This window comes from Sarcophilus harrisii, chromosome 4 (assembly GCF_902635505.1).
Source record: "Sarcophilus harrisii chromosome 4, mSarHar1.11, whole genome shotgun sequence".
Lineage (NCBI taxonomy): Eukaryota > Metazoa > Chordata > Mammalia > Dasyuromorphia > Dasyuridae > Sarcophilus > Sarcophilus harrisii.
This window is the reverse complement of record NC_045429.1, coordinates 95,833,420-95,848,954: the sequence shown is the minus strand read 5'-3', so window position 1 is coordinate 95,848,954 and position 15,535 is coordinate 95,833,420. Positions and strand designations below refer to the sequence as shown.

The 15,535-nt window shown below is 39.8% G+C and overlaps 1 protein-coding gene across 10 annotated transcripts in view; it reads right to left on the bottom strand.

The window, feature by feature from the left end:
• Nucleotides 1-15,535, bottom strand: part of PPP1R12B (protein phosphatase 1 regulatory subunit 12B) — a 233,711-nt gene that overhangs the window by 17,345 nt on the left and 200,831 nt on the right. For 6 of the 10 annotated variants that reach the window (XM_031937143.1, XM_031937146.1, XM_031937140.1 and 3 more), the window contains 4 exons: nucleotides 8,405-8,421; nucleotides 6,151-6,286; nucleotides 4,610-4,714; nucleotides 1,077-1,130 (listed from right to left, as the gene is read on the bottom strand). In XM_031937143.1, the coding sequence (XP_031793003.1) occupies nucleotides 1,077-1,130; nucleotides 4,610-4,714; nucleotides 6,151-6,286; nucleotides 8,405-8,421 (312 nt within the window). The remainder of the gene's footprint in view (nucleotides 1-1,076; nucleotides 1,131-4,609; nucleotides 4,715-6,150; nucleotides 6,287-8,404; nucleotides 8,422-15,535) is intronic. The other 4 variants (XM_031937144.1, XM_031937141.1, XM_023501872.2 and 1 more) reach the window with 2 other exon arrangements.

The window sequence follows — 15,535 nt, the reverse complement described above, 5'->3', positions numbered from 1 at the left end:
CCTACAAACAGCAGCTTCCTTTAATTCCCAAAGAGTTTCCCTGCCTGTTTTGGCACATATACATTCCAAGTGTGGGCTTCTGTAATAGAGCTCACCACTCTGGGGATAGAGCTGTTTTCTTGTGGAAGACCATGTTATCTAAAATCCATAATGGAACAACAAGAGGGTTGTATAGGGAAATAGCATATAATAATACTAATAGAATAGGATACCAGCTTATTCTAGGTCACAGGGCATATGTCAAAATTGTCTTCAACTTTCAAATGACGTCTAGTGATCTATACCCAGTTTTTGCTTTTATCCACTTCTGTAATGCTCCTTCCTTATATTCTCAGAGTCAGTGTTCCTCCTAATGGGGAACAAATATAGGCTACTCTTGACAGATCATCCTGTCCCTCTACCCCAAGTATGTGATTTCTTTTTATCCTGAGGACTAATCCCTACTAGTCCCATTAAGGGACCCTCACTGGGATTAGATCAGATGGAAGCTTAGAGACGTTTGCATGTGAGGGGAATAGAATGTTTAACTTATCCAGTTTCCAAATATAAAGTAATGAGAGAGCTGGGAGAGAAAGACATTCAAAACATAACTGAGCTCATCTATTTAAGTCAATCATAATTTAGATTTCTTAGTAGAGAAATGTGGAGGAGCATCCTCAAACCTTTTCAGCAAGTGATGCAATTAGCATAGAACTAGTCTCTCGGATGAGCGCCTCCTTTCTGTTGATGAGACCCACAGGGGTTTAGAGACTTTGGGGGGGTGTGTGTGCGTATAATGATTTTCAATTAAACCAAAATGCATTTTTCACAGGATGATGTGGCATAGTGGAGTCTGGAAACAAGGTCATTATGAGATAACCAAGAATGGAACAAGTGGAAAAGGTTGGCTGTCTGGGGATCCCAAAAGGATTAGAAATTAAACTCAGGCAAAAAGAATTTCTCATCAAGTTGGGGAGAGAATGTGGCAGGACTAATAATGCCTTTTAAAGATGATCTTTTTCCATTGGCAAGAACAACAAAGCCAGGGAGAGTAAAAAGAGAAACAGAGAGCAGAGGGGAAGGAGGAACACACGTACCCTTTTCTCCACCTCCAGCATTGTTGACCGGTCAGAGGTTTTTTCTTGTTTCTGCTGGTATCAACAAAAAAACCCAGATATTACTATTGACAACCTAGGACATACAGACAGCCCGTTCTACCCTCCCTGACATTCACAAATAGAAAGCAGTGCTTCAGAGGTTCACCCTCCCCCCCCCTCAGGAGTCCTCCTACTGTGACATTGAGATTGACTGGCAGAGGGTCAGATCTAGTACAGCAGGCCTCTGAGCCAGCTGCCTCTTCCTTCCCTCAGCTGGGCTTGTTTGGATTCCCAGGGATATCTGTAAAGGGAGGATGCATGGCCAGAAGTAGGAGCCATCTTCTTCCTTCTTCAACACCTTCCTGTCCTTCTTAACTCTGTGTCTTCTTATAGGATGGAACTCTTGACTCTCAAAATGAGAAAACCAAATTCAAGTCTATTCTCCCTCCCCAAATAGTCCCTCTTTCCCAACCTCCTGGCTTCTAGCATGCAAAGACACTTCAGATCAGCTCTGCCCTATACCTTAAAGCATAGCATGCAAGTGACTTAAAAAGAATAAGGAACCAAATTTTTGGTAAACAAAATGGAATATCCATAGTCTTGAGAAATGTCTAGTTGGAGATCAAGGATGGACTAAATAAAGTTTCAAGCTCCCTTTTGTGCCACTGAATCAACAAGGTATCTTCTACATTGGTGGCCTCCACACAAAAAATGCTGGTCAACTTTACTCCTGGACAGTACCATGCACAGGCAGCAGGTAAGCAATATGAAGGTTATGGGTCACTATGCAGGAACTTCAGGAGCTGTCCCTACTTTTACAGCAAAATTCAGAATCCTGATGCCCATTTTGAACTCTTGCCTTCCATCTGAAAGTCCTGGCCCTCTATCCTTTCATCAATCTTTCCTGAGAAGGAAGTTGAAGGGATAGGAGAAGTGGATCTTTTCATCTGCATTTGCTTAGTGGGAGACCTTGTGAAATAGAAAGAACATTGGAAAGGGGATTGAAAGATACAGATTCTAGTTCTGGCCTTGCCACTGACCAGCATTTTGGAACCATTTCCCTTCTTGGGGCCTTTCTCTGGGAAGTGAGCCCTTCCCTTCCTCTCATCTGCACATGAAGGCTCTGGATGAGATAGTGTCTAGAGTCCAGTCCAATTCTGACTTGCTGTGATCTGAATTCTCACTTTCCCAAATTTCAAAGTATATCATAAATGCTATCTTATGAGACATAGTTATTTAGCATTTTGAAGTTACTTTTATGCAAAGGAAAAGTATTTCATGATTTTACTCCCTTTGCTTTTCAATCAAGAGTAGGTGTTAAGACACCTGTGACTTAAAGTGACAACACTGCCATATGTGTGATGGTGATCTTTCCTTTTTCCACAAAGAACTATGCAATGTCTCTCTGGGGACTCAGGCCCCATTACTGATTGCTGCCTGGACAAGTCCAGTCTATAGGCATCTCAAATGGACTGTGTCCAAACCAGAACTCATTAGGCTCCCCCCAAACTCACTTCTTTTCCTAACTTCCCTCTTTCTGTTTTTCCCACCATCATGTTCACAGTGCCAGTCATCCTTGTCTCATCTTTTTCACTCATACTACACATCCCATCAGCTGCCAAAATGTGTTCATTTGGCCTTCATAATTTATCTCACAATCACTCCCCTCTTTCCCACTCTCACGGCTGCACCACCTTGGCTCAGGTCTCAATCACTTTTTGCCCCTTATCAGACCTCCCGGCCTTTAGTCTCCTCTCCCCATGGGGGCCAAACTGCTACTCCCAGAGGAAGGGTCTGACTCCATCACTTGTCTTGTCAAGAGGCAGTGGCTTTGTCTTGCCTCTAGTATAAAATATATACTCCTCTGTTTTGCTTTTAAAACCCCGCTCTTTCTGGGCTTTCTATTTCAGCCCCACTGGGGCTGTTTCCTACACAAAGCATCTCATATCCTTTCTCCTGAGGCTGAGATGTGCTTCGTGCTTCCCTCCACCTGTTAGAATCCCAAGCTCCTTTCAAAGCTCGGCTCAAGGGTCAACTCTTAGAGAAAGCTCATCCTGATTTCCCCCAGTTGTTAATGTCTTTTTTCCTGGAAGTTACTTTGTATTTCATTTTCTCTCTGTGTTTCTCCCATACCTGGTGCAGTGCCTAGCATGGTGCTCAATTATTTACTGAATGAACGGATATTTACTGAATGGCTGACAAAGTCTTCATCATGAAATTCCAGTCCCCTAGAAAATGGCAAACTATTTAAAAAATTCCGTGTTTGGTAAAATCACACAAGAAGCAAGTTTAGTTTCATGGCCCCAGAACTTCAATCCTTGGGTGCGTCTGGCAATAGCAGCTGTTCTCGGAAGCCCTACAAACTTCACAGAACAATCAGACAAGGTGAGGCTTTTTATGGCACCTGTCGGGTAAGTCTTTGTCTGATGCTGGCCAGACAGCTCGCCAGATGTGGAACATGGGCTGGGGAAGCCAAGAACGCCCAAAGGTCATTTCTGCTGAAGAAGACATGACAATGGGGAGGCTGGGTCCCTCCACTGTGAGGTTTAAGCTTTTCCTTTGGGTTGGAATCACCACTAAGCCCCACTTTATGCCCATACTGGGGCGAGAGCTCTGACACACAGTCTATCAGTCAGGAACAGCTGCTATAGCCAAGAAAAAACGAGCATTTGGAGGTTGTGGGGACCAGTCTGTTTGTCAGTGGTGAAGGTGCTATGTCCAAAGTGCTCTGGGACCATGAAGCCGTCTCGGGTTCTCTCTCAAGGTCTCGGGCTTCTGCCCTTTGCCCTTCAATGTAGCTGCAGCCATTAGTTGAATGAATACTTAATAAAAACCACCTTCTATTATCTAGCAATATGTATATCACTGTTCTTCATCCACATGACTAGACCTGGCAAGCCCATTTCTTTTTCATCTTCTAGATGCATTTTAAAAATCTGTTCACTTTTCCAAATCCTTAGCCCCTGGACATTTCAGGGAGGGCAGTTACTCAATAGGCTTCCCTTAACTCCACAATAAATGAAGACAGCACATGCCCCAGCTTTCACCTGCAGGATATGTTTCACTGGGAATGAGGTTATTAGCTCTAGCACCTTTTAAAAGCATCACCTAATTAAGCCGGGCTTAGTTCTAAGAGAAGAGTGGTTCCCTCAGCCTTGCAGACAAGATCTTTGTTCCTAGACAGTGATGGCTGAGACTCAGGCAGGCTGCCTGGAGGGCACCTCGACTTTGGATTCAGCCCTCAATTGCTACATAACTTAAGCTGAAAACATGACTTCTCTCTGGACATTGGCCTCTTTGGCTGTCTGAAATACAGAGCAAGAAGGGAGCTGGGGAACGAGTCACCAATGGGAGGAAAATGACACTGAAAACATGTAGAACCAACTGGGTAGTGGAGGGGGCACCAATGCAAAAGCCAGTTCTCAGCGGCACAATCTGCAGATCTCTGTTCGATATCTCATTGTTCTGTTTTAGGCATCAGACAGGGATTTGTCCTCCCCCCTCCAGACACCCTGTTTAACTCCCTCCTTCACCTGGGTCACCTTTTCCAATTTAGATTTGACATCTGCCAGCTCCCGCTGAGCTTCTTGCAGTTTGGTTTTCAGCTTCTGGTTTTCTGTCAGGGCACTCTCATAGAGCTTGGGGAAGAAAAAGAGAGCACCTGGTTAGCCACTCATTAGCACTGCTAGGAAGAGAGGGGCAGCAGAACCTTGATTCCATTAGTAGAGCCAACTCCAGTTGAAAAAATTCTCTCCCCAGTGCAGACCCACACCTTCTCTGAAATGTGCAGCTTTGGGGAGGGCCAGGGGTCCTCAGAGAGACTGGCCCAATGTCACATAGGAAGCTCATGTCAGAGGCAGCAATTGAAGCTGGGTCTTTTTGACACCAAGACTGGGTCTCTGACCACTAGGCCATGTTGCTTCTGGCAGAAATACATGAGAGAGAATTAAAAAAACCCCAAGTGATCAAAAAGATGAAGTTTTTTCATTTTGAGAGCAAGAGAGACTCAGGTGATAAACATACAGGAAAGCACAGATGATATCCTAATGTTAATCAAATGACAATTTAAAAAGAAGGATACTGCCCGGCACATATCTGTCTATCTAATCTATCTATCCTTCTCTCTCCCTTCCTCCTTCCTTCCTTCTTTTTTTTCCATAGGCCGTAAACAAAAAATCAATTTTGACCAAAAATTCTTTCTTTTGTTTCTTTCTAGAACATTTTAAACTCCTAGTACAAATAATCCTTATGTCCAAAGAGAATGTTCAGAACCAGCCTCAAGGATATGTGATTCTAGTCAAGGGTTAAAAGGAAAGTTTATCACTTGACTTGCTATAATATTTTCAATAATTAATAAAAAGGTTTATCTTTGACCTCCCAGTACCTGAAAGAAAAGTCATTCAGACTGCTTTGAAACTGGGAATTATACCATTGGAAGTAAGTAAGCTGAAGAGAAAGTGAATTCAAACCCTGCTTCCCAGCTCGTTGAACATAAACACATTTTCAATGTAATAGTAAGGATGTTCACATAATAGTCCTTATTATCAAATCTGAGCTTTAAAACAAGGCCTGGAGGAAGAGAAGAGGTACTACTAAGTCCATTTCACAGATGAAGAGGTGGGGGCAGATGGAGGGTCTCCTAGCTGGCAAGGATTGGAGGTAAGATCCAACCTCCAAGTTCAGTCTGCTATTCGTTAGGCCATGTCACTTCTTTCCTACTCCTTAGAAAGTATCAGGGCCAATCAAGGAACTTCAGGGGACTTCACCCATGGTTTTAATTTTAAAATGCCTGGCTTCCCTTCCTTACAATTCTTGATATTTCTTAATTCTTCACCCCAATTTACATCTTAGGAGATCTTATTCCAGAGCACAATGGAAAAGCAATGGAAAAGGTGTAGACAGGGACCTCCTACATTGGATATAGATCTGAATAGAAATGGAAGTCCCCAGAAGTTAGTCTTTATAACCTGACCCTCAAAAAATGTCTTCCCCTCTCTCTCAGCTCACCTAGATAGCATTTGGAGAGGCTCAATTCTCATAATCTAAAGAGGAAAGTGACTGAAAAAGAGCCTACTTTTTTATAATCCCTTTGGCTGTCCTCTTCCACTCGACTTGTCAAAGAAGCTATTCGGGCCTCCCGGCGGGCCTTTGCAGAAGCCCGGTCACTATAGGTATCTGCGCTGGTAAGGCTGCTGCCTCCTGATTCCAACCTGTGGAGACACAAAAGCAGAGGCACAATTTGATTCTGAAAACAAAGGAAAGGAAAGGGGGAGAAAAGGAGTACTGTGTAAGGGCTGCCTGTTTCTCCTCTAAGGAGCACTTAAAAGCACTGGCCAGAAACAACATAATATTCCTCCCTTTAATCTCTCAGTGCTAGTGCATTCCATAGCTCTCAAAGCAAAGCTTCATGAGCTTATTGGGAGAGAAGGAGTTGTAGCAGATTGCCAAATGTGGAGCTTACTTGAAAAATCGGTGGTTTGGAGTTGTGTACTAAACTAGAATCTTCAGGGCTTTTCAAATTAGTTAAGTTTGAGTTGCTTCCCACACTAGAGAGAGCTTTAAAAAGAAAAGTTTTATTTGGATGTCAGTGACTCTTGCAAAATCTGATTCCAATGAAGTGTCAATGAAACTGAAACATATGTACTTGGAGATCTGGACTCTAGGTTTCAGGGTGTGGAGCTTGGCAGAAAGCTGCTGTGCTATTTAGTAAGTTGCTCCATAAGTTTGTTTGAATTACAAACATATAGGGGTGCCACTAGATTATAAACATACTTGTCCCCCTTACTCTATATAACATGCGTAGGTTATTATGCTATAGTTACACCCTCTAGCAACCCAGTAACAACAACCAGAAACTCGGGATGTTTTAGGGTTGGCGTTGATTTTCTGTTTCTAGTATCTCTGCCAGTCCAAGCCCAATGAAGGAATGTTAGAAACAAGTAATAGCTGTAACACCTGGGAACTGAGATCCTGATATTCTGGTGTATAATCTTCATCTTAAAATTCCTAAATATTATTCCTGAATAAAAATGCTTACACACACCCCAAGCTAAAAAGTTGCCAACCATTTAAAATGCTGTGAAAAAAACAACTAACCCACCAAACCCAATCCCCAGCTTCACAAAGCCCAACCCTACATGGCTCCATCTTGGGAAGGAATATTGCGGTGGCACATGTGTATGTTTCTCCAAGTCTGGTGATTGTCACAGTTGAGAGGAATTCAGAAAGAAAACTAGAAAAGGTAGCTGGGGACTTAGGGAAAAGACTGCGGGGGAATAAAGGTTCTATGATAGCATTTTAAATCATAACGTTCCTTTAGGATTATAAGAGAGTCAACAAAAGATTGTCTCATAAAATAGCTACATCCCTACCAGATGAGTAGTAAAGAATGTTGATTTTATTTGGCTTACTCCCTATTAATACCTAATGATGAGTGACACGTTTTAAATACTTGAAATATAAATTTATAAGGCAGGGAATTATTCCCAACTTTCTCTGAATTTCACTAGAGGAGAAAAAAGATAGGATCAGAGGATCCTAGATGCAGAATGGGAAGAACTTTTTAGAGGGCATCTAGTTTGGCTCTTTCTCCCCCCCCCCCCCCATTACGGATGAAGAAACTGAGGTTTACACAATAACCCAGAGTAAGGAGAGTCAGGATATGCACCCATGTCTTTTAACTCTTTAATATCATGGTGCCTCTCAGTGCTTCAAGGATCAGTGCTTTCTTTGTTGATTATACTGCCCCTGAAGAATGCAGTGGAAAAACTATAAGACAGAATGTGAGATCGGTGGTTTAAACTTGTGCTTTAGGGGTATGGAGGGGAAAGGGCTTCATTTTGGTCTGTGGAGAGAGGGAAGCAAGATGGGAGCTCCTGCAAAAGAAGTACTTTGGAGATGTGCTAGAGAGATGGGTGATATTTTGATAAACAAAGTTGGAGTGTGGGAAAGGAACAGCATGAGTAAGGGGACTGTGACCAAAAAATAAATGTAATTTCATAGAACAGCACATCCAGATTAGTTGAAGAGCAGGGTTTGTGCTGAGGAATAGAAAGAGGATATGCAATGGGAGGGAGAGGAAGAGGGAAAGGGAGAAAGGGAGAGACACAGGGAGAGAAAGAGAGAAAGGGAGGGAGAGAAACCAGTTAGGAGAGCTTTACACTAATTCAGGTGAGAATTAATAAGCACAGGCTTCACAGTAGTGGCAATAGGAATGAAAAGTGCCAGATGAAGGAAAGGCTGCTAAAGTGTGTGAAGGAAGAAAGAATTAAGGCAAATCATTTTCACACCTAGGTATTAAGCATGCATATAAAATAGAAAATTCTTACCTAGCAAGTCTTTCATGCTGGAGAAAGAGGGAGACAAAAGAAAAAACATAATATTAAAACAACATAGTATTAGCAAGGAATGGATTATTTCCATTTATAAAATTGTACCCTTGATAAAAGATTCATCTACTTCATAATTGCAGTTCAAAATAAATTTTAAAATGGCAAACAACGAATTGTTTTTAAAAGTGAAGATGGTAGGCTCTGTGCCCAATGTTCTTTGTAGCATTCATTCTTCTGTGATACCTTGAATTTGGGACTTTCTGGGAAACCTTTTCTGGCAAGGAGGGTGTTAGAGCAAAAGCAAAAAAAATACCCAACAAGGATTCTAGTAATGTTTTTACCATTGATAGTTCTACTGTAGCTAGTAAATTACCCAAGTTCTTGAGGTTGAGAAACCTACTTTCTTTAGATGTTGGATGTTGTAAGATTAAATGAGTTCTGGGAAGAAAATCATTCTCTAAATCCAAAGACAACTGACAATTACTTGTGGTCATAAGAAACAAGTTTACAAAGATTAATAAGGCCAATGGAGCAGTAATGAAATGAACCAGCTATGCCCAGAGAAAGAACTCTGGGAGATGACTAAAAACCATTACATTGAATTCCCAATCCCTATATTTATGCCCACCTGCATTTTTGATTTCCTTCACAAGCTAATTGTACAATATTTCAGAGTCTGATTCTTTTTATACAGCAAAATAATGTTTTGGTCATGTATACTTACTGTGTATCTAATTTATATTTTAATGTATTTAACATCTACTGGTCATCCTGCCATCTGGGGGAGGGGGTGGGGGGTAAGAGGTGAAAAATTGGAACAAGAGGTTTGGCAATTGTTAACGCTGTAAAGTTACCCATACATATAACCTGTAAATAAAAGGCTATTAAAAAAAAAGATTAATAAGGCCTTTCTAAAATATTTATGAATTTTACATGGTTATAGTTACATCTATGAGTTTCAGTTTGCTCTCCCATCACTACTTTTACAAAATCCAATCAAGTTAAAAATTTAAAAGAATCTGAATTTCACGCCTTCATTTACTCTCTTTCAGGTAAGAAAAGCTGTCAAAGACAATTAAATAAAGATGGAAATAAAAGTGCCAGGATAGTCCTAGGATTGTGGATCATTAGTCCCTAAATAACTGAGAGTTGGTTGCTTTGCAGTGTTGAACCAGATTGTTTTGTTACAAACTTTTTTTTTTTAAACTGGGGTAATTGGGGTTGAGTGACTTGCCCAGGGACACACAGCCAGGAAGTGTTAAGCGTCTGAGGCCAGATTTGAACTCAGGTCCTCCTGACTTCAGGGCTGGTACTCTGTCCACTCCGCCATAATAGTTGCTCCATTGTTACAAACTTTTAACTGGGTCTTTGCGCTCACAAGTGATTTGATGGCCAGTGACTTTCTCCCCTCCCTTCAAGAAGCCTCTTGACAAAACCAGGAAAAACCCTATTCCAAACACAGGCAGCTCTTCAGAGCTTTGCCAAAGCTTATTCACAAACTGTTCAGAGGAGAGAGGAGACTGATGGGTGCTTCTTATGGAATACCTGAAGGACTTCATCGCTGTCCATTTGGATCCCCAAGCTTGCCGTGTGGGACTCAGCAGACTGTCTTTACTAGCTGCTGTGGTCAAAAAGGCCACAACCTGCTGGTCAACTTCAGGGTAAGCTTAACACAGCCACGGTCTCTGAAGGATCGACACAGAACCTACTTCCAGGTTTGTCCCTGAAGCTGTTCTAGCTCAGCTTTCTGGGGCCAACCCCTCTTTCCCATCACAATCCTTCAAGTAATTGAAAGCAGTTATGAGATCTCCCAAGTCTCTTGTGCAGCGGGTCCTTGATCCCCATGACCTCAGGGCTTTCCTCCTCCTGGCTGCCTCTTTGGACGCTAGGCTTTTGTCCATGTGGTGCTCCAATTGGAGCCCGCCATTTCCGAGGAGGGCAAGTTCATGGAGCTCTCTGCCCAGATGGGCGCTCAATGCTATTCTGCTTTGCTGAGCCCACTTCCTCAGGATGAGTGTGGATGAAGGCCTGCCTCTCCTTTCAGGGGCTAAACACCATTTGAATTCACTGACTTCACTTCTATAGTATTGTTACTGACATTTCTGGTAAGATCTCAGCTAACTCTGCTGCCTTAAGCTTTCTTAATGGTGTCTGGCAGTAGCCTCTATAGTCTAGTCAAGAAGCAATCTTTTCTTTTTACTGAGGCAGGGGAATTAGGAAGGCATTAGTAGTTCTCTTGATAGATATTAATTCTTGAAGTTTATGTATCCAAGAAGTAAATGCTAATCCTCTCTGCTGACAGTCTTACTTACACGAACAAATGATTATGATATTATCCCACCTAATTTACGGCTGCACAACAGGTAGCATGACGAGGGCTGAGTCTTGTGATAACACAGAAGAAAGTCCTCAGACAGACGTCACACCATATAGAGAAGGGGTATCAAAGGCAGTTGTGAATCACTGATGGGATGACTTGGTACAACTATGTAGCAATGAGGGCCAGGCAAATCTGGATGAAGAGACCCAAAATAATTTTTCATAGATGAGTTAATGTTAGTGTGAAGCAGGAGGGCAAAGTGTCAATGAAGTAAATTTTGGTTCACTACCACAATTTCTTACTCCACAGAGTTTACTGCATCAGGCATTTCCCAAAGGCAGCAGTCAAAATGGCGATTTGTAAGTTTTCTAATTTTTAACTGCTTTGAGCCACAATGGGCAATTAATACAAAAGGATTGAAAATGGCAGGTTGTGCTAGTATCCCTTTCTTTGATGAACTATTGTGGAACAATACTTATGTATGGAGAGTGACCCTCAAAATGAGAAAAATCAGAGAAGCAGTTCTATATTCAGCCACAGGATTAAGATAAAACATTCAAATTTGTGCCAACAATTCTTACTTTTCCTTGATGCAAAGTTCCTGAACTTTGCTCTTCTTTTTTCTTGACTCTGCTATATTACTAAATTGGGAATTGATGACAGAGCACTAGTTCAATTCTGACAGAAAAACTGAGGGCAGATGAAATGTCACAAGAAATTTACTTTTAATTTTTCCTTTCTATCCTTTTATGACTGAGTATATGTTCTAGTTCATGTCTTATGCAGACAATGTCACTCTTTAAATGCCAATTTAGTAATGGGACTACTGAGGGAAAGCTAGGAAGAGACTGATAAAGCAGAGGATGAGAAGTTTTTCCAAAAAGCTCCATGGGGGCAAAATTAATTGGAAATTAATTAAGCAACATGATGATAAATCTGGATAATAAATTTATATCAGTATCTAAAACTCAACAAATCCGAAATGAATTTTTTGGGGGGAGATATTTAATATTTTAATTTCCCCCCAAACATGTAAAAACAGTTTTTAACATTAATTTTTAAAATGTTCTCTCTTCTTTTCTCCCCTTTGAGAAAGTAAGCAATTTGATATAGGTTATATTTGTGCAGTCACGGAAAACATATTTTGACATTAGTCATATTGGAAAAGAAAACACAAATTAAAAACAATGCCCTCCCAAACTCAGGAAAAATAAACTTTTAAAAAAAGTATACTTCAATCTGCATTCAGACTCTTATGTTTGTTCTCCATAGATGGAGAGCATTTTTAATCATAAGTCTTTCAGAAGTGTCTTGGTTCACTGTTTTGCTGAAAATAACTTAAATCATTCATAACTGATCATCTTACAATATTGCTGCTTCTGCTGCTGCTGTATATAATGTTCTCCAGGTTTCACTCATTTTACTTTGCTTCAATTCATGTAAGTATTTCTAGTCATGCTTCCCACCATTTCTAAAAGCATAATAGTATGCTATCACAATCATATACCACAACTTGGTCAGTCATTCCCCAATTGATGGACCTTCCCTCAATTTTTCTCTCTCTTTTTGCCACCATAAAAAGCTGATATAAATATTGTTGTATTTATAGGTCCTTTTCCTTTTTATTTTTTCTTTCTTTGGGTTACAGACCTAGCAGTGGCATTGCTAGGTCAAAGAGTATCAGTTTTGTAGCCCTTTGAGAATAATTCCAAATTGCTCTTCAGAATAGCTGAAATAGTTCACAACTGAACCAACAATGCATAAATGTCTCAATTTTCCTACATCTCCTCCAACATTTATCATTTTCCTTTTCTATCATGTTAGCCAGTGACTTATTATGACTACATGATATTTAAATTGTTTCTTTCTGGCAGCTTGCATTATTTTCTCATTAATCTAGGAGCTGTGGAACTTAGCTTTTATATGTCTAGTAATTTTCATTTTAGGGTTTCTTTCAGGATTTTTAGTGGATCCTTTCAATTTCTATTTTTAAACCCTTGGTTCTAAAATGTCAGGACAGTTTTCTTGGATAATTTCTTGAAAGGTGATGTGTAATACCTCTCAGACTGGCTAGAATGACAGGAAAAGATAATGACGAATGTTGGAGGGGATGTGGGCAAACTGGGACACTGGTGCATTGTTGGTGGAATTGTGAACACATCCAGCTATTCTGGAAAGCAATTTGGAACTATGCTCAAAAAGTTACCAAACCGTGCATATCCTTTAACCCAGCAGTGCTACTAATGGGCTTATATCCCAAAGAGAGCTTAAAGGAGGGAAAGGGACCTGTATGTGCACAAATGTTTGTGGCAGCCTTCTTTGTAGTAGCCAGAAACTGGAAACTGAATAGATGCCCATCAGTTGGAGAATGGCTGAATAAATTGTGATATATGAATGTCATGGAATATTATTGTTCTGTAAGAAATGACGAGGGGGATGATGTCAGAGAGGCCTGGAGAGACTTACACGAACTGATGCTGAGTGAAATGAGCAGAACTAAGAGATCATTGTACACAGCAATAACAAGACTATACGATAACCAGTTCTGATGGACATGGCTCTCTTCAACAATGAGATGATTCAAACCAGTTCCAATGATTTTGTGATGATGAGAGCCAGAGAGAGGACACTGGAAACTGAATGTGGATCACAACATAGTATTTTCACGGTTTTTGTTGTGGTTTGCCTGAATTTTATTTTCTTTCTCATTTTTTAAAACTTTTTGATCTGATTTTTCTTGTGTAGGAAGATAATTGTATAAATATATATGCCTATATTGGATTTAACATATATTTTTACCATGTTTAACATATTATATCAAATCACATGCCATCTAGGGGAGGGGATGGGGGAAAGGGGTAAAACTGGAACATAAGGTCTTTCAAGGGTCAATGTTGAAAAAATTATCCTGGCATAAGTTTTTAAAATAAAAAACCTCAACAAAAACAAATAAATAAATAAAAAGATGACATGTAGGTTCTTCTTTTCATCCAATAATTCTAAATTATCTTTCCTTGATTCATTTTTTTCAGGTCAGTTGTTTCTCCAATGAAATATTTTTCTTTTTTTTTGATTTTATTTTATTGTTTTTTGATATATCATGGAGTCATTAACTTTCACTTGCCCAATTCTAATTTTTAAGAATTATTTTCTTGTGTAAGCTTTTGTTCAATAAGCCTTTTTCATTTGGTCAATTCTACTTTTTAAATATATTTTTACATATTTGTGATGTTGTGCAAGTAAGGTCAGATCAAAAGAGAAAAAAATCCCTAGAAAGAAAAAATAATTAAAACAAACAACAACAACAACAAAATGAAAATACTATGTATGCTCCGATCTACATTCAATTTCCATAGTTCTCACTTTGGATGCAAAAGTAATTTTCCATCCCAAGTCTATGGGATTGCCTTGAATCACCACATTATTGAGAAAAGCCAAGTCCATCACTGATGATTATCATATAATCTTGTTACTATGTACAATATTGTCTTGGTTCTGCTCATTTCACTCAGCATCAGTTCATGTAAGTCTTTCCAGATTTTTCTGAAATCAGCCTGTTCATCATTTCTTATAGAACAATAATATTCCATTACATATATATATATATATACACACACCTACACAGACACACACACACACATATGTACGTATGTATGTAGTGTGTGCCATTCCCCAATTGATAAGTATCCACTCAATTTCAAGTTCCTTGCTACTACAAAAAGGCTGCTACAAACATTTTTGCACACGTGGATCCTTTTCCCTCTTTTATGATCTTGGGTTAGAAACTCAGTAGAAACACTGTTGGATCAAAGGATATGGAGTTTTAGAGCCCTTTGGGCATAGTTCCAAATTGTTCTCCAGAATGGTTGGATCATTTCACAAGGAGTTCTTTTCTCCAGTTAATTTTTATGCATCTTTTCCCACATGGCCAGTTTTGCTTTTTAAGTTCTCCTCTGTGATTTTTAAGGCATTCTTCTCTTCATTAGATTTTTGTGCTTCTTTATCATTTGGCTTAGGCTATTTTTTAAGGTGTTAGGTTTTGTTTTGTTTTGTTTTTTTTTTTTTGGTTCTTCCTTTACCAAATTGTTGACTCTTTTTTCATGATTTTCATGAATCACTCTCATTTTTTTTTATTTTTACTCTACCTCTCTTATCTGATAGTTACAATCCTTTTTGAGTTCTTCTAGGAATTCTTTTTGGATTTGAGAACAACTCATTTTTCTTTGAGGCTCTGAATGAAGCAGTTATGACTTTGTTGTGTTCTTCTGAGTTTGTGTTTTTACTTTCCCTGTCACCACAGTAACTTTCTATAATCACATCCGTTTTATTGTTGTTTTCTCATTTTCCCATTCTATTTCTTGATTTTTTTTTTCTTTACTATGTTAAGTTTGGGTTCTGTTTCTTGGGTGAGGGAAACACTTCCAAGTTTCAGGTTTTTGGTGCAGCTGTATTCAAACCTAGTCCTCGGGGTTCTCCCAAGGTGGTCTAAAGAGGTGTGTTTGCTACTTTCCTGGGCTTTGTTCTGGTTGATGAGAGGCCATAAGCATGCTCTTCTGTCCTAGAACTGTGACCAGAGTCCTTATTCCCCAGAACCACAAGCTCTTGTATGCTAGTGCTCTTCCTTGCTCCGGAGACTGTGACCCATCACTTAAAAGCATGGTAGGCACTTTATAAATATTAATTGAATTTAATTCTTCAGAGAAAACTGAGTCAAGGTAGTCTTAAAAAAGGACAGTATCCAAAGGTGATATCCTGGAACATAAAGCCCAATTCATCCCAAGACTTTCAGGAGGTTTTAAGTGTTCATG